At 45.5% G+C, this 27702-nt stretch overlaps 1 protein-coding gene across 1 annotated transcript; it reads right to left on the minus strand.

Annotated features, from left to right (window-relative positions):
- Positions 1 to 1373: 1373 nt before the first annotated feature.
- On the minus strand, positions 1374 to 27079 carry Slc35b4 (solute carrier family 35 member B4). Its single transcript, XM_075953936.1, has 10 exons — positions 26779 to 27079; positions 20051 to 20164; positions 16295 to 16397; positions 15130 to 15179; positions 12365 to 12446; positions 12088 to 12148; positions 10187 to 10296; positions 8462 to 8537; positions 7448 to 7523; positions 1374 to 6672 (listed from the first exon to the last, which is right to left on the minus strand). Exons 1-10 carry the CDS (start codon positions 26853 to 26855, stop codon positions 6426 to 6428), a joined length of 996 nt encoding a protein of 331 aa, XP_075810051.1. The 5' UTR covers positions 26856 to 27079; the 3' UTR covers positions 1374 to 6425.
- Positions 27080 to 27702: the final 623 nt, after the last annotated feature.

Below are 27702 nucleotides of genomic sequence, written 5' to 3' on the forward strand. Positions count from 1 at the left end.
TTACACTGCTGGTTTCCCAAGGGGGTTGCATTATATAACTATCAAAATCCAACGTTAGAGATTCTGGGAACCCCACACGGATGTGTGTTTGTGCAATCCACTTCTTTCACCGTGATAAATTCCAGCGATTATCATTATGAGCTCACTTGACTTCCAAGTGCGTGTGTGCTTCACAGTCGTGTATGGTAACAGAGCCATATGCTAGTGCTGATTAGGAAACAATCACACCTAAAGTAGCTTCAATTTAATGATGAGATGACTACATTAATTTGCAGATAAAGAACATCGCTAAAAGCTTTGGCTGTTGACAAATCCTGAATAGTCATGTGTTTTGTTTTTTCCCCCTGGGAAAGAGACTTTGTGACACGAACAGAAAACTCAGTGATATGCACTCTTTTTGATAGGTGCTTGAATGATCATGTAAGAAGGGGGACCTAGGAAGCTGGTCTCTGTGACATCTTCCCAAGCGCTGGTGACTCTTCCCAGAGAGTGGCATCTGGGGTAGAGATCTGTGCGGGCTGTACAACTGTTTTGCTGCTGGTATCAGAACCTCAGGGTACCATGTAGAAGAGCACTCTGCTCATGAAAACATACGGGTTACTCAAGGGCTGAACCAAACCATAACCTACCATCTCAAGAGCTGCCTCTTCTCAGGCCTGCAGACCAGAACATTCTATAGAGTCCAACATGTTTTATGCCTGTGTGATGTTAGCATGCGGGGACTCCGGGGTCATTCCAGTTCAAAACTGTAGGCTGGGGACTACTTACACCCCCCCCCCACTTCTGCCTGATAGAGAGAGACCCATGACAGCTGTGAAGAGCAGGGATCCTTAACGCTCCGTTTCTAGCAGCATCTTGCATTTTTGTTTGCACATGCACGTTACCAACAGACCTAATGGCAAGCCGCCTGGCGCATGTGTGACTTCTGTGTAAAAGATTTATGTAAAAGTCATGTAGTTTATAGAGAAAGGGGGCTGGTCGCACAGAATTATAAAAATCAACATTTTGGAGAGATTGGCCGCAGATGCTACCACAATCTTCTAGGATCCCAAAGGTTGGCCAGTCTACTTTAAACTTGGGAAGCAGAATCAGGCAGTAGCCAAGGAAGGGGCCTCTTCCTGGTCCAGCTGTACGACATTAGCTGCTGACAATGGCCCACAGTGGAACGTCCCACCACACGCAAGGAAAGAAGGGAGCGCTCTTGAACCACACACAAGCCCCTGAAGGCAATGGTGATTGGATGCACCTGCAGGGATTTATCACTTTTATTAAGAAACAATGATTGCAAATCCAAGATAAAAACCAGATGTCTGATGAGTTTTTTTCAGAGGTGAAAAATGGCTCTTTATAAGAAACGAAGGTAAACAGACACATTCAGTGCGGCAAAGCGTTTTATTCAAAGAACCTTCCTTTCCTCCTTAACTGCTCGAATATCTCATAAGGCTGGCAGTGATGTCGGATATTTACACAGCTCCGAGTCTGAATGCTCACTGATGTCTTCTGGCTGTTCTACACACACGGCTGCTACGGGCTCCCTTCTTTTCGGGTCTTTGTTCTTGAAATGAAATACTCAATGAAGCGCTCAGAAGCTGAATGAGTAAGATCCTCGCTTCCATAATTTGTTACTTTTCAAATCACCCTTTTTGGGGAGGCTGAGGCCATTCTCTGGAAAGAAGGCAAACAGCACAGAAACGCTCGCCAACGTGAGGAAGCCCAGAGGCTTTCTGTGTGGCTGGGAAATAAGGCCGCCTCCCACTTTGCTTGAGGAGTCTACCTTCCACCATTAAAGATGTAAATTAACTCAATCTGTCAAAGGCATCATGTGTTCAAGTGCAGACCAGGCCTTTTCTGTCTCTGGCTCTTTTGCTGCTTGCCTCTTGCTGGTGATTCTGCAGGCAAAGCTCCGGGCAAATGCCTGTGATACTCAGTGTAGACAAATACACACAGCTCTCCAGGCAGCAGTCAGCAACAGACTTCAGTGGCTGTGAGATGGGAGTGTGGCGGTCACCAGGAAGCCACTTCAAAACCCTTAGGAGTCTGTAACGAGCTCCTGGTGAGCGTCTTCCTGAGCATCAATTCTCCATGGCAATGCACACACCGGTCTCATCCCTCCGACCACCCGGCATGAAGGCAGCCGAAAGCAGGATAGCACTCTACACCCATCTCCAATAACAGCCCCCGTTCCTTCTCATGGCTGGAGTCACTGGGGTATGTCCCCTTGCTTGCCTTTCTTTTACTAGCCAGCTAATGAGAACTGGGAACAGTTGTGAGGAACCGTTAGGAAGAGTGAGGAGGAGGCCTTGGCAAGCATTCATTTCCTCATGTAACACATGTCAGACACTGTGCCAGGCGCTGGCAGTTCAGAAATGAATTATGCATGCTCCCCAGCCCCTTCCATTCCTAGAATGTCTACAGGGAGGAAACTTCTAGAAAGAGAGAATACACTATAAAGTTGAGAGGCATCAGTCTCCCACCCCGGCTCTGGTCATAGCAGATATATTCCAAGACTTGAATATGTACTTAAATATTGTTCGTACTTATTTCCAAACACTACGCCAACCAATAGGGAAAATGAGCGCATCTCGTCTACGCTGGCAGTTCTCTCAATGTTAGCATGAACTGCCACAGACAAGATTCGGTCAACTTCAGCAGAAAGCCAACTGAGACCAAAACGCTTTGTTGATCTAGCAGGAGCAGAACTCCTCCTAATTCTATCTACTTCTAGCCGCAGAGAGGACCTTAGTTTCAGATCTTTACAACGTGGTTTCTCCGAGCGCACATGTCTCACCTGCTCAGGTTCACTCAAACTGCTTCTCCGACATCATTTCCACCACCCGCAGCTAATTCGCTGATTTAGAATTGTCCCTGACTTGGCATTTCCCCTTCCCCATCTCTAGGCTAAAAGGAATCAAGTAAGAAGGGACAGGTAGCAGGGATTCTCTGCTCTTGGGCTGGAAAGGAATATGCAGACAGTTCAGACAAAGCTTCCGTGTTCACACTCCCTTTAAACACTGCCATGTTCCCTATACACTGCAGCGCTTACAGGAACACTCCATAAAACATGCTGGACAGATACAAACACCCTATAAAACTCCTAAAAAGATAGCAAGAGGCCCCAAAGAACAGAGGCATGAGCAAGAATGACAGGTATTGCTCAGTAGGAAATAGCAAAGGGAATGCAGGTGCAGTAAGGGACCGGGGTACAGCTAGGAAGAAAACTGCAAAAAACAAAGCCCGGTCCCAGAAGGGAGGAAGAGGGGTACAAAGGTTGAGATCCCTTGCAACTATCATGTGCTTCTCCCAGACCAGAAGAGGGAGCTACGGGGACACCGACCACCCTGGCAGGGAACTGCAGTGCTGTGCTTTGGTCAACTAGGCGGGAAGAAGGGAAAAGGAAACACACACCAAACCCCACCACCTACTGAACTATATGTCTGGTTAGTGTGTTGTTGGTTGTTTTAGTTGGATGAAAAGAAAATAAAAGAATCCACAATATGTATAGAACCCTGGGTTTGATCCTCAGTACTGCAAGAAAAAAGTTCAAAAACTGAAGCGATGCTTCTAATAACAGTGATAAAGATAGCATTTACAACAGAATGTTGGTTAAAGGAGATGCAGGGATTAAATAGAACTCAAGCACCCACCGTTCCCTCCCGCCACCTCGGCAAACACACCAGTCAGACTGTTATGTGGGCACACAGAAACAGTATATTTCCTGGCTAGCATCCTGTGCTGGCTGCCTTTTGCTCTAAAGTACGCTTATGTCTTAAGCTCTACATTGAGTTAAACTACATGATGTTTCTGAAGCTGAAAGAAAAGGATGTTTAGTAGACATATCTCTACATCCAGTGACTCTAGCCTTGGTAAGATGGCTTATTTGTCCCTTTAAAATTGTTACATGGAAAAAGGATCCAGGCCAGAGGAACAGCTTTTTAAAGAATGATTTTATGAATGGATTTGGAGATGAATCCCAGTAAGCAAATCCAGCCAGGGTAGGAAAGACAGACATCAGACTGTTCTCTCATTTGCAGTTCCTAGACTTTGTGTAGAGACAGAAAATCACGGATGTATATATGATCTGAAGGCAGAAGCAAAACTGTACAGAGGAAGAAAGGGGCCTCACGGGCGGACAGCAGGGAGGAAGGGGGGTCAGAGGGGGAGGATGTGCTCAGTCGTATGAAAATGTCCCCCTACAGGACCCATGTGCAATGAAAACATACAATGAAAATTAAAACAAAAAAAAACTTTACAAAAGCAATTCTACAAAGTATTAGCAGTGTCTGTTAAATCCATTTTCTTCTATCTAATTAGCATGTAGGAGGAAGCAGGCTGGGCCTGGTGGGCTCTGTCCTTCCAGCTGAACATTTGTTTTGTGAGTGCTCTGACCTCTTATTTGTCCCTACATCTCCTTAGTAAGACTCACAAAGTATTCGTATTAAGAGGGACAGACATTCTGAAATGGCGGCTCCGGTTCAATCCTGTCTGCATCAGCCAGTCTCGGGTAACTACAAACTGCATCATTCTCACGGGATGGACAGGAGAGCGCAGGGAAGCTGAAGGCTCGGTCCTGTTAGGAGTAATCAGAATGGAGCCTCAGGGGCAGATTCTCCTGTTACACAGGAAGGAGAGACCACTTTATTCCAGACTTTTAAGGGGACATTTAACACTTGGTATTTATAGCAAGGCTGGGCCAAGCGACACCACATATTTTAAAGCAGTCAAGGAGTTTCTGGGTCCATGAATGGGGTTCGCATCTAATTCGGTGTCTTTGTGAATAGAGCATTACCAGCACTGGGAAGTTGTCAACGGCTGTCTGTAAACCTGGGGACTTAGGTGGAGAATCAGTACCTGTATTTAATTTAACAAAAAAGCAAGGCCGTTTTAACTGCCTTCCCCAGGGCCCCGGAGGATTGGGGCACTTCTCTTTACTGCTGCCGTTCAGACCCATCAAAGAATCTTCAGACAATGGGATAAAGAACTACAGTGAGTCTAAGAGACATGGAGAGCCACATCTCAGTTTAAGAGCACAGTCTGCACACAGCAAAAGGATGAAAGGCCTTTGTCTATACGCAAGAGAAACAGCGAGTTTAGCTGCTTGCAGAGGAGCCGACAGCTAGGTAAGGTTAATGAGGGTCTCGGTCTAAGTGGAGAAAAGAGGAACTAAAACAACACACTCTTCAGTCACATACAGTCCAGCTGAGGGCACACACAAGCACACACACACACACACACACACACGTGCTATCTGACAGGGTTACTCATTCTCAAGATTATCCATGACAGGAAAACCAGACCTTCAGAACAATCAGCAGAAGGAAGCGTGTTTCTGTATGTAAACGTGTTCTGCTCACATGCAGCCTCCTACCCACACCCATCAGGAACAGTCTGATAATCTATGGGAAAACAAGACCTCACTCTGGTAGTGGGCTTTGACTTGATTCATACATCACACTCACACCTATGTATCAATCTACTCATCAGTGATTTGACAGGTGGCGGCTCTCAGAGTGACAGGAAGAGGTGCCTTCTAAATACCGGGCCTTAAAGCTTGTCACAGACACACCTGAAAAATGAGTGCGTGTGGCTTCACGGGACAACTGTCTCTCAGAGCGCTGATGGAGTGAGCTGTGCCGGGCCATGTTTCCATCACCATGTCTGTAACCGGCTGAGGAGCTTCATATGGGAGATGGATGGAAAGGGCTCCCTCTTCTCAATCCACTCCCAACCTCTTCCTTTCTAGTATGCCATGAGCGCTGCGGGACCGCTCTAAGAGCAGAAAGCAGCAGGTACAGGAAGCATGTGGTCCTTGCACTGATTAAAATAATAAAGTGATCAAAGTGATACTCCAGCATCAACAGCATCCAGCTCACGCGTCACCAGGGCTCCGCCTCTTTCCCATTGCACTGGAGGGAGTTCAGCCGCATCATCCCCAGGGTCTAATTTGTCACATGCCCACCAGATCACTCAGTGCCCGACTGTGCCTGGAACATGGGCTACACTGTAAAGTGCTGAAGTGTGGAGGGGTGATGGGGAAAGAGGTACACAGCTACAGAAGGGTAATGGCTGTCACAATAACACCGTCAGTAGCAACAAGGGTGGAAACCCAGTGGCTCGGAGGACCTGGAATTCAACAAGTGTGGTTCTGATGTTCTGGCACACAAACAGAAAAGCAAATGCAGAGGCTACCCAAGAGTCTGCCTGGTAGCCTTGTCTGTGTTGTTTATTCTGTCTCAGGGATGCCTATGCAAAGTCTACAAACGCTGTCTGGCGGCCAGGAAAAGCAGATGCGTCTCATCCTTCCCAGATGCTCTGGCCGGCTGGGTTCAATACTGTGGTAATCTCGCATTAACCAAAGTGAAATGATGACCAGACCTGCGCCCGAGGCCTCTACCACGTAACACTGCTCTGTCTGTCCCCGGCAGACCTCAGTCCTTCTTGTCATCCTTTGGCAGCTGACTTTTTGTGGTCCCTAGGTTCTTCCACACCTCTGTGTACATTAAGGTCCCAATGAACACAAACAAGGTGCCCAGACAGTGCCACAGAGTGAACGGGTTCTGGAAGTACAGGATGGAAAAGATGAGGCTCACAAACTTGCGCAGAGTCACAACCAGCGTGACGGTGAGCGAGGTGCACTCTGTTGTCAGGATGAACACACCCCGGATGCACACGTATCTGGAGGACTGGTTAAGGCTGTTCTCTGTAAACAGTCAGGAAGGGAGCTTTAGGTGTGACTCCCGCCTTCACCCTGACATGCTGAGAGAACACGAAGAGCCACTCTGAGAATCCTCCTCAGTAGAACTTCCTGAAAGAGTCCAGCCCTGCCGTTCCTAACAGCCCATTACTATGGACTTTCATTACAGTTTATAGCAAAGGCCACCTCCACAGCAAGGCCAGAGCGGCACCGTCACGAAGGTGGTCCTGCTCACCTTTACTCCGTCTTGTCCTCGGGCCTCCATTCTCTCCTTCAAAGTGCAGCTCTGTATAGCAAGCCTAGGTGGTGATTTCAGAAGGGGGCAGCCAACCTTAGTTTGTTTCAATATTTTAAAGACATCACAACTTTTAGAACAGTAAGATCCTTCTATTAATATAATTACTTTTAAATGAGTCTTAATTTGAAGTTTGAGTCAGAACTTTGCAGCGACTTATAATAGTCATGAAATAATAAACAGTACTTAGGACACCAGGAACTTACAGAAATCCCAGCTCATTTCATCTCACGGCATGACTGGCTCTAAACCATCCGTGGAGTCCTGTTTCCTCTGTGGGACCTACCTGAGCTGCATCACCACAGCCTCTTTCCAGTCTACAAAGAAGTTTCCAGAGTAGATCTACTTCTCACTACAGAAGTCAAGGGAAACCCAAACTCAGGTCCCTTCCATTGTTAGAACGACCATTCCTCTGCGAAAACAACACGGAGACATGAATAAAAGAGCCCGCAAAAGGATACTGAGTCACAACGTTCATGAGGAGGTAGAACCACATGATGGGCATAGCCACACTGATGACTGGAACCTGATAGAGTTCTGCAGAGGTGAAGAGAGGAAACAGTCATGCCAGCTGAACACTTAAACCTTTCATCTTTTGAACAAGGCTATCCAGGTAACAACAGCAATAGGCACAGTGGCCCATACATCCCTTTATTCATCTTGATTCCGGTCTATGCTAAGTAAGAGTCAGAGCTCTGTGGGACTCTAGGTTCTTCACAACTACAGTGGAAACAACGAGAAATGGCGCTTTCTAAGTCAGGGCCTTGAGGGCTCTTTACATACCTCCGACTTTTACACAGTTTTAGGTCAAATGACAGACACAACATTGCATATGCAGAGCAGGCTCAACACAGTACAACGTAATGCACCTACCACCTGCGGGGTGTGCACCATAAAGTCTTGATTAGAGGAAGGTTTCTCTTAAGTGTTTACCTATCTATGAAACACTCTTGATGATCAGACTGTATACATGACCGTCTAGCACCCAGTTCCCTAGTAGCCCCTCTAAAAAGCAGCAGCTTACCTTCATACATTCTTTTGTTTAATTTAATTTTGTTTGTAATGAATTTATCTCAATTATACAACCTGTAGCTAGCTAGGAAGCAAGGCCTGTCCTCATTTTGTTCCCTCTTGTTTGGTGCCGAGGCAGCTTAGATCTGCGAGCAGCTCTGCCTTTCATGGCAGAAGAGACACAGAGACAGCTAGCTGCCACCTAACCGGCTCCAGGTCCGGCTGAGGGCTGCGACTACTTGTCTGCATTCTCAAGATGAAAGGACCGCCTTATTTTGCAGGGCATAGGAAAGAGCCATCAAGGCCCTTGCTGCTGCAACCACTGGCTCAAAGCAGCGTGCGGACACCCGGAAGGTGCAAAGGTTCAGATAAACATGAGTGAAAGCTGCGCTCGAGCCAAATGCAAAACGGAAGCTTTGCCTCAGAAACTGGCAAGCAACATGGCCACGTGACCCCAGACTTACCAGACTTATTGAAGAGAACGACATGATCATAAATATCAGAGGCCAAGAAGATGAAACCAGGAAGTGGAAGGGCGTGCTGTGGGAAGAAAGGGATCTCATGAAGGTAAAGATGAAGCTATTCCAGAACAGTTAGGGTAGCTTCACAATGACTCGGAGCAGTCCGACAAGCAAGTTAGCCCCCTATGGTAGACGTGTCAGGGCCTGTGTGCCCTTGACATCACCTGGCGTGACATCTTACGGAGTCTGATGGTCACCAATGAGGAAGTGGAAGAAGTAGGACCCTCCCCTCCACAAGGGAAGGGGGAGGGGGCTTCAGCACACAGTCATTTCGCCTGAAAGGACTTGCTCCATACTGGATTTGAAAATTACAAGGCCTGCAGTGCCCATCGAGACCAGAAGAGGGTTGTGAGCTGCTATGTGGGTGCTGGGAATTGAAACTAGGTTCTCTAGAAGAGCAGCCAGCTAGAACTTTTAACTGCTGAATCATCTCTGTAGCCCTAAACTTAGGCAACTCGGGAGAGTGAGGTGTTCGATGGGATCCATTGGGTGTCTGGGCTCAGTACCTGCCATGTGTGCACTGTATTATGCTCAGATGTGAGTCTCAAACTTATACATGGAGAACTTCACACTCTCATCTAGTGAAGCTGAGACACCCTCAGTCATAACTGGAATACAAACCTCAAAGGCTCCTTTGGGTGTGGTGGGATGGGTGGTCATAGTCTGTCCCTATCTCAGCACGTGCTAACCCCGCTGGCAGACACTATTCCGGAGGCGACCTGGGCCTAACTCCTCTTCCCATCCCTGGCACTGCTGACAGCAGCACAGAACACACATGCCTCTTCTCTGGGAAGAGTGCTGTTACTATGGAGAAAATTACAAGGGCCACAAAGATTTCAAAAAATTTAGAAACTCGTACAAAAAGAGACTGAAGACAATCTGAGGTCAAGGAGAAACAAACAATGAGATGAGACTAAGGAGGAGGAGGACAGGTAAGGAACCCGAGGACTACCATCCTCCTCACTACAGCAGCACAACGTGAGATCGCATCACGTGACCCTTGCTGAGCCGTCACCACGCCTGGCCTTGCTCTCAGTGGCAGAACCGCGCCAAATGAAATGCTTACATTCTAAAACTCCCTAGCCACACACTCTAGCTCCAAGTTAACGTGTCAAACTGCCCGTTCGGATTAACTGCACACAGAGGGACCGGTCTCACCATCTCACCCCTGGCCTTGGGGGGCAGCTCTCTGGGCACATTTCAATAGCAATAAAGGAGGGGCGGGCAGAGGAGAGCTACAGGGGAGAGTGTGGGTCACCCCTTAACATGAAGCAGCTCAGGGACAGGCCGTGAACTGAACTCTCATATGAGTAAAACCCCTTGGGGAACTCAGGCCCCCAAGACCCAAGCCCAGAGCCGCCCCACGGATGTCCACACTCCTGACCTCTTGCCTTGGGCTCTCCATATTGATCTTAACAACTTTACCTATAGGGTCTCTGTGGGCCTTGGTTCCTTGACCCTTCAGTGTTTTATGTGGTTGATCATGATCATCTCATATAATAACTCACTCCAAACGCACATTATCCCCTGCCTAAAGCACTTTGGTTACTGGTCTAAAGGCTGGCTACTAACAAAAACACAATCTGTCAATTACATTAAGATTTCATTCGGCATAACACAGCATAAATCAGAAATTTTCACCTTCGCAGGGTTCAAAAAGTTGCTTACATTATAAAATAATGCCTCCTTGGAGTGTTTCCCAAATTGTTTGTATAGGGTCTCTTGGAATATGCCCATCCTCGCTGACATCAGCAGGGCAAAGGTCAGTGCTCCAATGCCTAAAAAGAACAAAGGTCAGTTACAAGATGCCTTTTGAGATATTTTCTTAAGGAGACAGTATTATTTACAGTTCTGTAACTATCACATAGGATACGTAAATTTTAAAACCACAATGCCACCATGAAACCCTCTCCAGTTTCCCACTTCCACACCCTTAGATGTATTTCTGTATACTAAGACAGGGTAAGAAATGTCTGTTGTAGAATATTATTTTAAGGTGTATTACTTTTGTTTATGTTCTGGGACATTTATTTAATGGTGCAAAGACGCGTTTGAGTAAATAAAATTCATCTGTGGCCAGGAGGCCGCATCAGCAACTAGCTGAGAGAAGTGGTAGGGAGGGGCAGGTGGAGAGGGTTTTTAAGATGGAGGTGGGGGCTGAGGAGCAGCAAGAGGGCTTCTGGAGAGACGCAAGGAGAGGAGGTGACTGCTTGCTCTTCAGCCTCTCTGAGGAGCAGGCTTCCACCTCAACCTCTGAACCTCGAGTTCTTCAGGGGGACAGAGATTTGGTTAAGTTCCCTTTAGCTTTGAAAGAGTCTGTGCTTGAGGGAATAATATTCCCTCAGGCTGCATCTCCTGTGGCAGAGGAGTTGCAATTCCTGACAGGACAGCCATGGATTGAAAGGCAGAAACAATTTTAAAAAGAGGATGATACCTGTCCATATGTCTGTTATACCGTGCTTTCCTCATGAGGTTCTTCTGAACCTTTCCTTTATGTCCTGGATTAAATGTGTTTTCAACGTGTGACCCTATCTTGTGGTTGTACCACACTTAAATGTCTTGCAATGAGAGCAGTTAGATTTCCAGTTATTTCACTGAAATCGATCAACACAAATACCTAAAATGTTAATTATTTCCTTAGGATAAATTTTCATATATGGAGCTGCTGAGTCAAGCATTGAAAAAAACTTTAAGACCTTTAAAAAAGCACAATACACAATAATTTTGGAGAAAGGCAATCGATTTCCTCTCCAAGGGCTTTTATGAAAATGGCTGTCACTGTGTCCTCACAGAGTGGCAACGCCAATACGGTGAGTCACAAAGGAGAGGCTATTGTGCTTGGTTTTCTTTGACTGCTAGATTACGAGGGTATAAAATTACTGGACATTAATTTTTCCCTATGTGTAGTATGTTCATATCTTGGAGAATTTTCCCATTGGGTAAGTATTTTCCCCATAGTGCAGAGACCTTTTCAGCAAGCTAAAGGGTTAAAGTCCAAAGCCCAGATAAGGGGACACAAGGTTTCGCTGCTACTTTCTTCCACCCAAACAGTGTGAATCTACTCCTGTTACTCCTGCAAACATTTCCCTCCAAATCCAAGCGAGGACGAGGCTCTGTAGGAGTTGTCTAATTAATTCCACATAGAGATACTTGTGTTTTTAAAAATTCTCCCGAGAGTTGACTTGGGAACACGGCCATATGGAGCAGTGAACTTAAGAAGAAAATAAGCCCGTGTGTCCCTGGGAAGCCCAATCAAGAGTTCTAACTCGCCCTTCTTGTCAGTAGACCGGCCACCAAGAAACAGAAGACTCCACACGGTGCTCCTAAGGAGAACGGCAGACTTTTCTCTGTGCCAGTGACAACCATGGAAACATGGACCCACATACAGCACGACCCTCTTTTAATTTTTTGAACACTAAGGTTCAGAGACATATTGGTCCCAGGTGTCACTCTCCTCCTTGGCATAATTTGTTTAGCCTCAAGTTCTTGCCAAGAAACATGTCCCACAGGAGAAAACTCAGCAAAGAAAAGTGCAGAGGTAATTAGCTTTTTGTAACTACTGTACTTGCCTAGTAACCACCATGCAAATGCCTGGAATCCATCCTTCTCACTCAAGCTGGACTGGGAAGTCTAGGAAATAAGAAAATATACTAGGAACAGGGACCAGAACCATGAACAACATCCGAGATGCGAGGGGCACATTTCTGCTGTCCACTTCTTTCCACTCTCGCAGAGCTGAGTTCCTGTATTACTCAAGCACTCTGATCCCTTTCTTTCTTTACAGGTACCTGGTAATGGGGCCCGATGACAGGTAGAGAAAACAAATGATCTGAAGCCGAATCTTACCACCTGCTTTGCAGACATGAACGTGCAAATAAATATCCCTGCAGACACCAGGGCAATGGAGGTGTACTTGAACATACTGTATCTGTAAAACAAGGATAAGAAAGCCTTAGGAGAGGGGACACGGAAGGGGACTTACAGTCAGGCAGCATGTGGTTCAAACATAAACCTCTACAGTCTCCCTGTAGTGTCAACTGAAAAGGTAAACAAAACCAGAAGACATACATATACCAGATGTCACATGACACTGAACTCGGCTCTCCAGAAGCCAATGCAGTCTGCCCAATCGTCACTTGCACCTGTGGCTTCTCCGATCCTAGGAGCCCAGAATTATGTCCTAACACGCACACCATTCAAGAGGAACAACAGATTATCAGGTACAAATGACAAGAGTTAAAACTTGGGGAATAATGTCCATTCTTCAGGGAAGGTATTGCTTTAAAAACAGTCTGAATAACTTAAATGATTTTGTAAAATGTCGGCACAGTAGGATAAAGGGAGGAATACGCAATTTGTAGAGCCAAGGGCAGCATCATAGTGACATTTCCCATTAACTAAAATGGTATCATTATGATCCCCCTCGGAGCCTTGGTAATCAAGGGAAAGGCCCCAGGAAGGATGAAAAGAAATTAAACGTGCAGAACTTCCTTTCTACCCAAGGACACTGTATCTTTTGATGACAATACCTCATCAGAGCTGATCTGACTGGCTGAGGCACTGAGAGAGGGGTGCAGGAGAGGCCTACTACAGAGAAGTGGGGTACCAAAGGGAAGGGGGACTAGCTGGGAAGAACAGAGGCTCGGCAGGAGTGGGAGAAGGGCAAGAGGGCTTGGGGATGAATATAATCAAAATGCATTTGTATGTATGTATGAAATTACCATAATGCATATAGTTAGTAGATGCTAATAAGACCTTGTGTAGCAAAAGTGCAGCAGAAACATCAAGTTGAGTAGTTTAAAAATTAAGCCAAAATAATGGTTAAGAAAAATATAGGTGGTCTTTAAATTCTCCAAAGGACTTTGTTCAAAAAATAAGAAGGTAAAATTGAATCAGAGATTAGCAGCAGGACATTTTCCTAGGCCCCCAGTGTGATCATGGACACCATGGAGGGAGGGATAAAGGGAGGAAAGGAGGGAGGTGAAGAATAAATAAATATAGAAAAGTTAGAGAAATTTCTGTTCTATGGATGGTTAAAGGCTCAGACCCAAAGTAACAGATTCAAACAAAACTCTTAAGGAAAACAGGTATTGAGCAGAGCCCCTGACAGTGTGAACCATAATTCATAAATTTAAAGGACAGTTGTCATACCACACACACACACACACACACACACACACACACACACACAAATCAAAGCTTAGGAAGAAACCCAGGTCTCTAAGGTGAAGTCTAAGTCTAGCAACCAAGTACAGTCTTCATCGTCAACAAAACATCTGGCCATTTAAAGTCTGCACAAAGGCAGAGAGGGCCGAGGAGACTCACAAGGAGCAGCACTGGGCTCCACAGCCTCCAGAGATAAAGGACACACAGGGAGTCTAGCTAGATGGGACAGCTGTCCTTGTTTTGATACAGCCCTTACTGCTTAAAAACTGTAGGCTCTAGCCAAACAGTATGGCACTGCAGGCTTTTAATCCAGCCCTTGGGAGACAGAGGCAGATGACGCTCTGTGGGTTCAAAGCCAGCCTGGTCTACAGAGCTATTTCAGGCCAGCCAGGCCTACTTAACGAGACTCTGTCTCAAAAAACAATCTCAAAAACAAAACCCCTTTAGGTTCCCTCCCTGAATCGGAAGATTCTTCCCAAGCCAAGGGAACCGGAATCCTGAGACCAGAAACCGGACAATTGAAAACACAGCATTAATGGCACTATTTTGGTTTTAATAAGGAAGATGACCTTCCCCTGAGAAATCCTGTAGACTCCCTACTGTCTCTCCCTAATGTCCCTTTCCCCTCAGTGGTAAGGGCTGAGACTCAAGCGAGAGGTGGGTACTTTGGAAAAGCATTCCAGGCAGTTCCTGCCATTTCCCACCCCAGTCCTACCACAACCACACCGCTGGCAGCAGTTACATAGAATAACCCCACGCCTTCTGCTCCTTCTTCATGTCTATCTGGGCCTATACCGGCAGCTCTCTTCACAATAAAATTATTCCCCAGTTCATTACATACAGTACACTGATGAGTACCTTATGTGTGCTGAATATGCAGGTTAATAAGAAAGCTCGCAGCATGTATGAGATCCTGGGATCTAGCCCCAGGAATGCCAAGAATAAAAATAAACAACAAAGCACTTTCTAGGACAACCCACAGACCTCCCGTGACCACTCCCTGGAGATGCTCCATAGCCGCATTCTCCAGTATGGTCGCCACTTGCCACATGTGGCAACTTAGCATTTAAAATGTGCCTAGTAAAAGTGAGAAAATATGTCATCTTATCTCACTTAGAAAATGTAAGTCCACACGCAGAGTCACATGTGGCTACTGGTGATCACACTGCACAGTAAATTTCGTGCTTTCATAGGTTGGCAAGGCACTGAAGATCCAGCGGTAACAAGAGCTGCCTGGCCCCACAGGAAGCCACAGGAAAAGCCGCTGGCCTGCTCAGCTGCCTTAGGAAAGTCATCATTACCCACGATTCTGAGAGAAAGAACTCAGGGAAAGGCTGAGGGGCTAGAGCAGCCTTTCACCCACTGTGGGAAAAAAAAGGTGCCCAGGCCACAGAGGTGACCTGGAATATCACATCCATATACAAAACACAGAGGTGTGCAGTTACCTTTTCTTCAAAATGATAATTCCTAGGATCATGTTGGCAATCAGGGAGCCCTGTAAAAGAAGACGGGGAGACTGTTTCAGTGCACCAGGGAAGAAAACAGAACTCCCGATGGGTAAGAAAACAGACATGGGGAAAGACAGGAGGAAGGACGAACAGTCACCAAGGCAAAGAATAGAGGCCAAAAAAATCTGTCATGAGAAATAAAAAAAAAAAAGTCAGTGCAAGATACAGCAGGAAGAAAGATCAGTTCTGATTAACTGGTCCTAACAAAAGCATGACTAATAGGGCTAGATGATACTTTAGAGCTACTTCCATCAATTCTCCACCTATTTCATGTATAATAGATTACAATGTATGTATAGAACTTCTACTGAGTTTTTCCCACCTCCATAATGAAAGAAGTTATGCAGGGATCTCTCTCTTCCCTAGAAAAGTGTCAATCAACAAGAGTTTATGGAAGGGCTACGGTGTTGGTGCTTTGTAGGTCACCCCAATAGTTAGGGTTATCTCACGCAACCCCTGTAGGCATAGGACACTTAATCTCACAAAAATCTCAGGCAACAAGATAATGTCATTTCCACCACCACCCATTTTTGCAGTCTGCCGCAACTCCACCTACGTACTCCTTGATGGCGTGCCCGCTCTGGGAACACTCTGCTCTTATTTATACACCAGCTAAGAGAGAGCTTATCACACAGAAGTAAAAAAGATGGGTTATCAATTTGAGAGAAATCCCCTTTGTCAACATTGTCCTGCCACGTGTGATGGGACAAGCCCATAAACCCAGCACTCAGGAGGCTGAGGACGGAGAGTTCCAAGCCAGCCTGAACTACAAAGCAAAAAGCTGCAAGGCAGGGGTGAGGGTAAAGAAAAGCTTCAGTAGTAAGTATGATATGAGCTCAAAATAAGCCAGATGAGGGAAATAGGAAGTAAATCTATTTCCCAGAGAAATCGTAATTTTACTTTTATTAGTCATATATTAGACCTCAGATAAATAACAGTAAGCCATTCACTTACCACTTTCCCATCCTGTCCAAAGACTCAAAGCAAGCCTATCATTATGCCCTAGACTTGACTTCCTATAAGACTGGCTATTTCTGTCCCATGCTCGGTCTGCCCACCTCACCGTGCTCTTCAGAGGACACACATGCGAGCTGGCACTTACTGATCTGAATATCATATGCAGGGGCATGGCGATGTTCAGATTCAGGGCATAGTTGTTCATCACGCTGACAGTGAAGAACATGGTTACCATGATGGCATAGTACCTGCAACGAGAGAGAACACAAGACACTTTTCAAGAAATACATATATCTGGTTAAAAAGTCACCTGGCTTCCTTCCTCTCCATTAAGAGAGTATAGAGAACCATTATCACATAAAGTCAAATAGTAAGGACATCTATGCATACTTCACCAAGTCAGACTAGCATGGGGAAAATTCAAATTTCTGAATGTGTATAAACAAACGCTTGAATGTTTTTCAAGGGAATTATAATTAGGATTTACAAACTTAATCCATAGTAAGACATTTTAAGTGGACAGATAATCCTTTTACTGTACTAGTTCTTTGTAGATACTTTCAACAGGTCTCTGGAGAATCTGAAAATGGTTAATTTCCTTAATGCATCCTGTGTATATTTATACAGTATTATTTTTCTTAATTTTGAAAAAAAAACAGATTTCAAAGATTTGTCATGTTTAGCCTAGCCACTGTGAAAATTATTTCATACGTTGAACCAGTAGACTCTAAAATCAAGGATAGCCCTTGATTTGTAGGGACTTATACTTAAAATCAGAGTCTTGTTTCCTTTCTCTCTTTCTTTTCTTTTCTTTTTTTTCCCTAAGACAAGGTCTTTCTCTGTGGCCCTGAATGGCCTGGAACTGACTATATAGACCAGGGTGTACTGCCTCTGCCTTCTGAGTGCTGGGATTAAAGACATGTGCCACCAAGACCAGCCAGAGACTTTGTCACTTGAGAATTCATAAGTCTTAAAATTATAATAAAAATTGAAATAAAAGAAACCCTAGGGGCTAAGGATGTATGTAGCTCAGCTGGCAAGAATAACTTGACTGGCATGGATGAGGGTTTGATCCCCCAGTGACACATAAAGTGGGCATCTTGGCAGACACCAATAATCCTGGCACTTAGAGACAGAAGAATCAGGAATTCAAGGTCATCCTCAGTTCCACATCCAGCAAAATGAGATTCTGTCTTAAAAAAAAAAAAATCCTATAATCATGACTTAGAAAAGACACATATAAATGAGTAAGTAAATGAATACTATGAATAAGTAAATGGATTAAAATTTTTATATTTGTATGTTTTCATCCTGATCTAGAAAATATTCAAGATGTCTTTCGTAAATATTGAGCTAAACCATATTCATGTTTTTGCAAGTCAAAAAGGATTAGATAACAGCAATTTCATGATTCACTCAAAAATATTTTTAAAAATTTTTTAAATAAATGCCTAGACAATCTAGAGCAAACGTAAACAATGGTTTTGTATTGTTCATAAAATATTTGACCTTGGGCACAGATTTCTAAACAGTTTTGTGTCTAAGAAGAATAAAACAACAGTGACCCCCACATCATCTCTATGGTTTCTGGTTAGATAGGGAGCTGGACAGACAAAGCCAAGGCTGCATTAAGAGTCTAAGTAACTTGACAACGAACATAGAGAACAATGTTACAGACGTGAAGACCACTAGTGACGGCTTCTTCACAACTTCTAGTCACTTTACAAGGCTTCTTGTCAAATTTCCTCACGAGAAGCCTGCCTGACCAGATGCCTGTCTGTGGAGGCACAAAGAGGCCGTAGGTGAGAGAGTTGGGGACTTGTTTCTAGTTCTTCAAGGTTGTTGTACTCAAACCTCAAACAAAGGCCCCACCTAGTTGTAAATCCTAGAGATCTGCTCTCTCAAGGCTATTGTCAATAGGTGTGGCTAATTGCCAGACCTCTTGCTCCTGAAACGGGGCGTAGTTGGTTCCTACCTAAAAAAAGTCTAAGGTTCCAACTAAGTTCCAGTTCCCTTTATGGAAATAACTTGGGATCCCATCCAGGGAATGGTTTGTCTACAGAGGGTTTGGTCTAGGGCGTGAGCGGAGAATGTAGCCTTGACTTTCAGTTGTCTGTTAATGCAATCGTTTGTTTTACCCCTACCTTTTGGGGTCAGAGGTACGATAACCAGTTGGAAATTAAACACGGGCAAATTATCAGTACTCACTGAAAAATTCCCTCCCAATAGTATCCTATATGTTTCTGTGTTTTATTATTTTCGTTCACATCGTTGTATTCTTTACTATTTATAAATCCCCGCGCCTCCACTCTGGAGAACGGTATTTTTGTTGAGGCTGGTCCCTGACAGATGCCATTGGAAAAAAGAGTTTGTCAATGTCTTCCAGGTTAATCAATTCCTCCATGTAGCCACTAAGACAGATAGCATGTACTACAGATTGTTTGTGGGGGATGAAGGACCTGAGCAAAACTTTGATTATTAATTCACATGCAGAAAATAAAATAGTCACTGTAAGGGAACATGATGGGGATATGACAATTAGGAAAAATCATGAGGGATAACATGAGGGACAGGGAGCAATAATAAGGTGGCAGGGGTAGGCCAGGCATGTTGGTACACACCTGTAATTCCAGTACTTGGGAGGCAGGGGTAGGTGAGCTCTGAGTTTGAGGCTAGCATGGTCTACAAAGTAAGTTTCAGCTTAGCCAGGGTTACATAGTGAGAGGACCCTGTCTAAAAAAGAAAAAAAAATAGAGTCTGAAATGAAAGCACGGGTAGGAGACAGAGGTGAGCTAGCAAGGGTGCTCTGTGTGTGTGTGTGTGTGTGTGTGTGTTTATACATTATGTTTTCACCCTGATCCATAAAAGCAGATAAGGAAAAGGAGGGTTTTACTTTTTTTTGGGGGGGGGGGGGGAGTTGAGACAGGGTTTCTCTGTAGCTTTGGAGCCTGTCCTGGAACTAGCTCTGTAGACCAGGCTGTCCTCGAACTCACAGAGATCCGCCCGCCTGCCTCTCTGCCTCTGGGATTAAAGGTGTGCACCACCACCACCGCCCGGCTTGTTTTGTTTTTTTTTTTTTAAATGGTGGGATTACTGCCATGATACACATGCTGGCTTGCAGGAACAGAAAAGTTTATGGGAATACTAAACCCAATAGTAGGAAATTAAAATATTTAGTATTACATTAACAAAAAAACTAAGGTACAATATTAATAACCTCAGCACGCTACTTTGGCAGGCAGTGGGGGAACACGGACAAGGATGAGCTTGAGCACTTGGGGACGTTTCCTTGGGAATGTCACTCCCAAGGAAACTGAGTGACACCACTTAAACCCTTGCCATGGGGAGGACACCTCTAGCTCCAGCCTCTCCAACATAAAATCGTCGTATTTGGCCCTGTGTGAAGATACTTAGGGCAAACCCGGACTGATGAACAGAAGTCTGGCATTAACAATTTTTTCTTAGCTTGTCAATCATTTTCCTTTCATTGAAGCAAAATTCACACAACATAAAATTACCCATTTGTGAGCAACAGTTTGGTGACATTCGGGAATTTGCTGGGCTGTATACTCACTGCTTCTTCATTTCCAAGAGTCAGTTGTTTTCACAGTGTTTAATGATACCACTCTTAGCATAATCAATAACTCTAAACACAGAGGACGAATACATGACTGTCACAATGAGGTCACCCGCGTCCTTCCGACCCTACCAGGCACACACGCTCTTATTGCCATCACAGCTATTTACGGCAGGGATTTTATTCTAAAAATAGGTTTCTAGAGCATAACAATGCAATCCATAAAACTAATGGCGCCACTGTCGCCCATAACCTAAACTTGAGGAACATGTGCCTCATACTTTCTGTCCAGGCTCCACCTTCGAGGTCTTCAATGTGCCATACCTTAATGGGATAGCTGGTGGCTTCCTTCCCAAGTCAGCTTCAAAAAGGAAGCCTTCCACCGCAATAAATAAGAACTGTGCAAATGTCACGATGTTCCCACATCCTGGGTGCTTCCTGGATAGTGAAGAGCAGAAATGAAAAACACAAGGCACAAACTCAGATAAAAATGCACCACAGCCTGTTATATTTATGGCACCAAAATAGCAGGGTAGATTTCTGCAGCCTCGGTCCTTCCTCATATTGGCTCTCACATGCTGTGGGTCACACACTTTGACACTGTGTGTCACAGGGAATGCCCAACTCTACTGTCTGGGTTTCCTGGAGTAGCAGGCCCTGTGTGAGAATTTCTCTCACTGACAGAAACATGAGGTGACTTTCCTAGTTGGCTGCAGGAAATCTCCTGGTAAACTCACACACAGCCCCACACACACTCAAAAGGTCTTTAGTCAAGGACTAAATCATGCTGGAATTCTCCTGGAATGTTCATCTGTTTCTAATGGTCACTTGATGGTAGGGGAGTGACTTTAGACAGTGTCCCCAGGAAGCAATAAATAGTTCTGGGGATGGGAAGGAGGCTTGCTATTTTATAGAGATACATATCGGCACACAAATCAACATAATTGTGTATCTATGGAAGTGTGATTAAGGAAAACTGTCAAAAATGGGTTCTGGGGACTGAGAAATACTACTGTAACACACGGCAGTTCTCCACAACCCTTATGTGGCTCTTTAAGACATTAGCTAGTCAAGAGATATTCCTGGAACTCAACAGGTCCTCTTCAGCGCTCTATGGAAGAGCCAGGAATCTTCCAGAGTGACTATTAGGAAGGCACGCCATAGTATGAAAGTTATCTCTGACATCCCTCCTGAGGCATTCTGAAAATTAGTCTTGTGAAATGTTGACAGTTTTCTCGAACCACTCCCCAGCTATGTTCTATCATTGAAGACATCCCAAGTGTGCATCAAAACTGCCCCTAAGATTAGTTAGCTGGCTTCAGAGTCTATCTTTTCATCATATGCACCCACCTGACCCCACTGAACAGGCTTTTAAAAGCAGCTTTATATTAATACTATTAATACAGGGCTATTTATTAAAGCCAACTCCATTCCCTGCTGGGTGCTGTGAATACTAAACACTAATGGCAAGATACACAGTTAGGCTCTGGGGTGTTGACCATGCCAGTGTCTTAGTTAGGGTTACTGTTGCCGCGACCAAAGCAGCCCGGGAGGAAAGGGTCTATTGGGCTTACGTTTCCACATCACTGCTTGTCACTGAAGAAAGTCGGGCAGGAACTCAGACAGGGCAGGAACCTGGAAGCAGGAGCTGATGCAGACGCCGTAGAGGAATACTGCTTACTGCCTTGTTCCCCATGGCCTACTTTCTTAAAAAGCCCGGGACCACCAGGCCAGGAGAAGCTCCACCCAATGGGCTGGGCCCTCCCCCCTCAATCACTAATTAAGAAAATGCCATACAGAGGCTGCCTACAGCTCAATCTTAGGGAGACATTTCTCAATTGAGGCTCCCTCCACTCTGATGACTCTAGTTTATGTCAAGTTGACATATATGACCAGTCAGCAAACTAGGCAAGCACTCTACCACTAATCTATATCCTCAGTGCAAATCCGTAAATACACCCCACATGCATAGAAATGGCCAAGAAACACAGCACTCCCACAGAGAGAGGCTCACTGTCTCAAAGCGACACAGGGTTGTACTTAAGCCTGTGAAGGTTTCTTGAAACCTATGACTCTAGATGCAGTTCAATTTGTCTTTCTTGGGTTCAAGGGAAAAGGCTAAACTTTGTAGGAATCCATAAACATCGTGTAAGACATTAATCTCATTCAAGAATCTAATTCAAACCATTAGTCATACAAGAGAGCAGAACTTTAACTCTGGATCTTCCTAGCAGTGCTGGTCCCCTCTGTCCTGGCTGGTCTTCAGAAACCCATGGATCAGGCTGAGCATGGCAGCGCATGCATGGAAGCCTAGCAGTGTGGGTGGGCGAGGCAGTATTCAGGGAGGCTTTGGCTAAAAATTAAAAGGGGAAAGAAAGGGTGAGGGGCTAGGGACATAGCTTAGTGACATTACAGAATACTTGCCCACATGCAGGAAGCGCTGAGTTCAATCTCCAGGACTGTGAATGAATGAATGAATGAATGAATGAATGAACAATGAGGAGGAGAGGTTCACCCTTCTCCTAGTACTTATCTCACTGTCTTGGGCTGGGGCCCTGGGAATCTATGCTCCTAAAGGTCCCCTATTCCATCCCTGTGGGAAAAGGCGTGCCTGTGCTTCTGCATGCAAGAGTGTGTGTATTCTGTGTTCGTTGCGGCCCAGCGCTGAGAACGACGGTGCCCCCACACTGTTTCCTACTGACATGCAAGAGCACCTCTGCCACTCACTGTGTGATGTGTCAGCTAATCAACTCCTAAATCCAATTTCCTTTAAAATGGGAACAGCGAGTGCTTGTCTCACTGGTTTATTGCTGTGTGAACGAACAGCGTCCAGAAAAGCACCTAACAGTGGCCGCCACATAACTTAACCAGGATGATGGCGAGCCTACATACTAAGAATCATCAGTCCAGTGCAGCTGCCCTTCCCCTGCGCCCGTGTGTGTGTGTGTGTGTGTGTGTGTGTGTGTGTGTGTGCGCGCGTGTGTGTGTGTGTGTGTGCGTGCCTGTGTGTGTGTGTGTGTGTGTGTGTGTGCGTGCCTGTGGGTGTGCACTGTGGGGGTGTGTGTGTGCGTGCCTGTGGGTGTGTATGTGTGTGTGTGTGTGTGCGTGCCTGTGGGTGTGTATGTGTGTGTGTGTGTGTGCGTGCCTGTGGGTGTGTATGTGTGTGTGTGTGTGTGCGTGCCTGTGGGTGTGTATGTGTGTGTGTGTGTGTGTGCATGTGTGTGTGTGCGTGCCTGTGGGTGTGTATGTGTGTGTGTGTGTGCGTGCGTGCGTGTGTGTGTGCGTGCCTGTGGGTGTGCACTGTGGGGGTGTGCTTGTGTACATGCACATGTGGAAACCTGAGGTGCCAGGGCTGATGTCCAGAATCACCCTCAATGGCCAGAGCTCACAGAGATAGCCAGCTTGCTCTGGGGTTCACCTGTCACTGCCTTTCGGGCTGGAATTACAGGCTGGAATTTTATGTGATCTGGGGATCTGAACTCCGGCCTTCACTCTTGTGCAACAAGCACTTTAGCCAGTGAGGTAGGTCCTCGGCCCAGCAGTTATCCTTTTGAAAATCACATCGGACACCCTTTCCCTTTCCTGTATAAGATGGAAACTATATATTGCTGCCGCGAGAATTCAGTGGGAAGGCATACGTCAAGTGGCAGGCTCCATGCTGAAGGACCAACACTTCTCTAGCCTTCCCTGCCATTTTCTAGTAAAGGCCAGGGCCAAAGCTTACAGGGTCCTTACTGAGAAGCCACTCTGCAGAGAATCAGGAAGAGTTCCCAGTGGGAATGACCTGGATCTCCATCCTCAAGAGAAGAAAAAAAAACACACGGGAGCCAGGCGTGAACCATGGGCAGCAAGAACACAGTCCAGGTGAAATGTTCAGAAGGTGGACCGTTTCCCTTTCACCTGTGCATTCACACTCTTGGGACGCAGAGTCTGGCCTTCCCTCAAGCAAGTCAGCGAGGGTGGGGAGGCCTCACGTCAAGCAAATGTGCTCTAGGATATCAATATTTGTGTAAAGATTTTAAAAATTTACAATCGTATCCTTCAGATGATCTTTGCTGTTTTCCCTTTATCCATATTTTATCACTAAAGACATGAAGGTCACATGGTACTCCATGAAGAAGGACTTCAGGGCAAATGAACAAGGTTGATATATTATCAAAAAGAAATCCCCCCGCCCCCAGGAATCACGGAATCCCTTTCCTGTTCTCCCTCCCATCGGGTCCTTTGATAATTCTGTTCTACTTTCTCTCTTTCCATGGGATGCCTAAGCCTCCCTATGTATCCCCATGATCCCATGACCAATGCTTCCTTAAGCTCATGCAGAGAGCATTTTAGGGACACGCTGCTGGCACAGCTGGGACACGGGGTGTTCTGTGAACTGGAATAATTCACTTTAAAGCTTCCAAAGAAAAACCTGAAACATTTTCCCTGGGTCTTTTCCTTCTCTTTATTTTTTAAGACTTATAACCAGCAACTGAAGACAGCTTCTCTTACTTGGGATTTTCTTTGGCAAAAACCCAAATTTCAATCTAAAAAAAAAAAAAAGCAACTTTGAAGAGAATGAATGAGGCAGATGGTTCACACCTCGTTTCTTTCTTTCCTGGACATAAAACTTCCTTATTTAGTTCAAAGTCATGTTCTTGATGGAAAAATTAAAGGAGAAAAATAAAATCTTTCAGATTGTTATCCTGATGTTAAGACACACAGTATCTTGCCTGCTTCATTCGTTCTGTGTCTGTATATATAGAGAGCACATATATAAAACATACATGTGTGTCATTTTGAAGGTTTATACAGCACAAATATAAAACATATATGTGTGTTATGTTTTGAAGGTTGACCAGCAGCACCTTAAGAGGGGAGCCAAGATCTCACTTACTACTGTGGAACTGTCAATGCACAGGGTTTCTGAATTATCACTCGTCCCAATTAGAGGTCTACGAAAGTCGGCAAGAAGAACTTGAATTTGTTTTCCAATTGGGGGAAAATGGCTCAACAATCCCTTCTCTCAAAAGTCATTTCAGCCTTTGATTTAGGGTGACACGTAAGGGCTCCAAGGACCCATTTTAAAAGCCCAGCTTCTGTTCTCTGATGGGCTTTCTACGGTAATTCCTCAAGATTAAAGTCACAGGTTTCAAGATCCTATCTAGAAGGAACTTTGAATACCCTCTGGTCTAATCAGGTCCAACCTTCCTGCTCTACAGTGGGAAGTTATCGCGTGCTATCAATGTACTATGCATTGCGTTGAAGAGCCCACTTCTTTACCAATGCAGGAAAACCCACAATTGCACACCAAAACGCAGTTTTACAAGGGGAAAAAGAGGTTAAATAAGGAATCGGATTCATTTACAAATTAATCCTAATCAAATTCCAAATAAATTTTCCTATAAGGAGTGAAAAGACTTTATAAAGGTAGGTTTATTTATAACTTTCCTGGATCATCCCAAAAAGACAAGGTGTGTCTGTCCTGAAACAAAATTGTGAGGGAGACAGGGGAAGTCAGCATCAGTGTGCAACAGGCTGTCCACAAGTATCTCACTCCACCCTGCAGAACCCATGGGGATGACGGGCTCTCACACCTTTGATGGGTGAAATCACATACTTTAGCCGAGAGCTCACAAGCTAGTGCGCACAGTCTCCGCTTAATTTAATGCAATTGTCTGACTTTGTTTCTATAGCTGGCCTGAATATATCACCTTTTTATTTAAAACTATATTAATATATATCAAATTCCAAAGTCTCCTTCCCTTGAAGTGTATCAGGCTAACAGCCGGAAACTCCCTTTCATTTTCATATTCCGTACCACTCCCAAGGCAAACAATTGATCTTCATCAACACTCTGCATAGCAAAATGGCGAGCTGGCTAACAGCAATGACTAACCCACACAGAGTTGACCTGAAGTAAACCGCTTGCTGCAAAAGGACGTAAGCCAACAGTATCAAATAAAACACACTTCTTCTACCAGACATCTTATTATAGACCACTCAGATTAAAGAATGAAGGGGAACTGGGAAATGTGTTGGGCTAGGAGCTTAGTTAGACAAACGTCTTGAGGCCATTTCTTGCTCTGCCACTTACAAGCAGGGAAAAGGCCACCCAACTTTGCAGAAACAGTGTTTCACTCTCAGTCAAACAATGTAACCCTAGAACACAGGGCTGTCGGACCCAGAATGTGTAGTTAGTTATGTACTGAGGTCTTAGTGAACTGCCTGGAAACGGTGGCCTAGAGAAGTTAAGGAACTGGAAAAGTCTGTATTGCCAGAGGGTAATGGAGCCAAACCTGAAATTACTAACTTGAGCTATTCCGCCCTAAGCGTTTTCCACTCCACCTCCTGTCTCTTCTCTAACTTCTGCCCACTGAACTTTGCACGCTATTACCCAACATTATTTGTAAGGCACCAACACAAAGCCAAGCCTGTTCCCTTTGGGAAAGTGCCGTGGTCATTCTCCAGCTACGCTTCAACGTGCACGCTTCTCAGTTAAAGCCTGAAATAAAGTAAATGCTCAGGGACCATGATGACAGCCCAGTAGTTATCAGCTCCACATCACTCGCATGTGAGTTTGGGTAAAGTCCTCACAATCATCTCTACGACCAATGAAAGCAAATCCTTTGCAGGACATGTCGGTACACACAAACGAAACTTTCTTTGGAACGTGTACAAAACTGGACTGCTTTGCATGTGAGAAGGCTTAGCTCCGGACACGCACGTGTCATTCACTAACTGGACGGAGAAAAGTGCTAGGAGTTGGATGAGTAATAGGGAGAGGGTGGCTTAGCGGAAGAACTGGCTTTGCCACTAGCTCCTTAAGACCTAGGATCAGTCAAGTGAAAAAAGTCTCCAAGCATCAAATTCCCAAAGTGCGGCATTGAGGTGACGACAGCAGCATCCTGGGTGTCCCTGTCACTTAGATGCTTAGGGATGGAGCAGTATCCAGGGCTGCAGAGTAGCGGGCAGCGCGGGTACCCAGTGCAGAGGAGTGGGGAGGTGGACGGGGTGAGCAACCCAGATCATCCCCGGGAGCCCGGGCGCGGCCCGCGAGGGTCACTCACCGGGCCAGCAGCTCTAGGAAGATCACATTACTGCAGCAGCCTGCGAACACCAGGCCCACCGCGAAGGCCGGGCGCATGGCCGGTGGGGGGCACAGGGTGCGAGCGCGCAGAGCGCCCTTCTAGATCGCTACCCTAGTAAGTCCTCACTGAACATCACCACCGCCCGCTGTTCGTTGCCCAAGGGCCGTCTCGGTCCACTCTTCTTCCGCGGCTGCCACCAACGCGGCCAGCCCAAGAGCTGTAGTTCTCAGTCATCCCCGGTCCCATTCATCTGAGGGGGCGTCCAAGGGCTGGCCAGACTACATGTCCCAGCATACCGCGCGCCTTTGCGGCAGGCGTGGAAAAAACCGGCAAGTTTTCCCGAAGACTCGCGTGATCGAATGCTGCGCGGCCTTCTGGGAAATGAAGTTCCGTGTTCATTACCAGACCAGTCGAACGGGGATCTGGAATTACAGACCTGCAACTACTCATTGGAGCGTTCTAGCACCTGAAACAACGCTCCTGAAACTAAGAGAATGCAGAAATTTCTCTAACCAGATTTCTTGGAAAACAGTGAAGTCAAAAGTTTTAAGGTTGAGCCTTAGATTGAACAGGCTGTTTAGGGCATCAGCTCAGCACCCCACGCTCACCATAGGGGAAGATAGGCCCGTCTTGCTAGTTGCTGTAGAAAAGACTAACACTGTAAATCCATTGCTTTCTGTTACGGTTTTTGTGGAGACACCGAACACATACTGGCTTGTGCTGACAGTTTGCCAGCTAAACGAGCTCATTAAATATTTAACTGATAAAAGGCACTCTTTTCACCTTAGTTCTTGCTTCTGTTCTCCCTTTGAAGGCAGACGTTTCACAACTTGAGAATCTATTGGCATTACGGGGAGGTAGTGTGTGATTATTGGGAAAGCAGACTTAAGGACCATACACAAG

The sequence above is a fragment of the Microtus pennsylvanicus genome, chromosome 19, assembly GCF_037038515.1.
Source record: "Microtus pennsylvanicus isolate mMicPen1 chromosome 19, mMicPen1.hap1, whole genome shotgun sequence".
Taxonomy (NCBI): Eukaryota; Metazoa; Chordata; class Mammalia; order Rodentia; family Cricetidae; genus Microtus; species Microtus pennsylvanicus.

Excerpts from the sequence above, each read along its gene's own strand:
- Slc35b4 (XM_075953936.1), bottom strand. The coding sequence starts at position 26,855 with ATGCGCCCGGCCTTCGCGGTGGGCCTGGTGTTCGCAGGCTGCTGCAGT. Across the intron at positions 15,180-16,294 it reads TGCATATGATATTCAGATCA|GGCTCCCTGATTGCCAACAT; the intron begins GTAAGTGCCAGC and ends CTTCTTTTACAG. Across the intron at positions 10,297-12,087 it reads ATTTGCATGGTGGTTACTAG|GCATTGGAGCACTGACCTTT; the intron begins GCAAGTACAGTA and ends TGTTCTTTTTAG.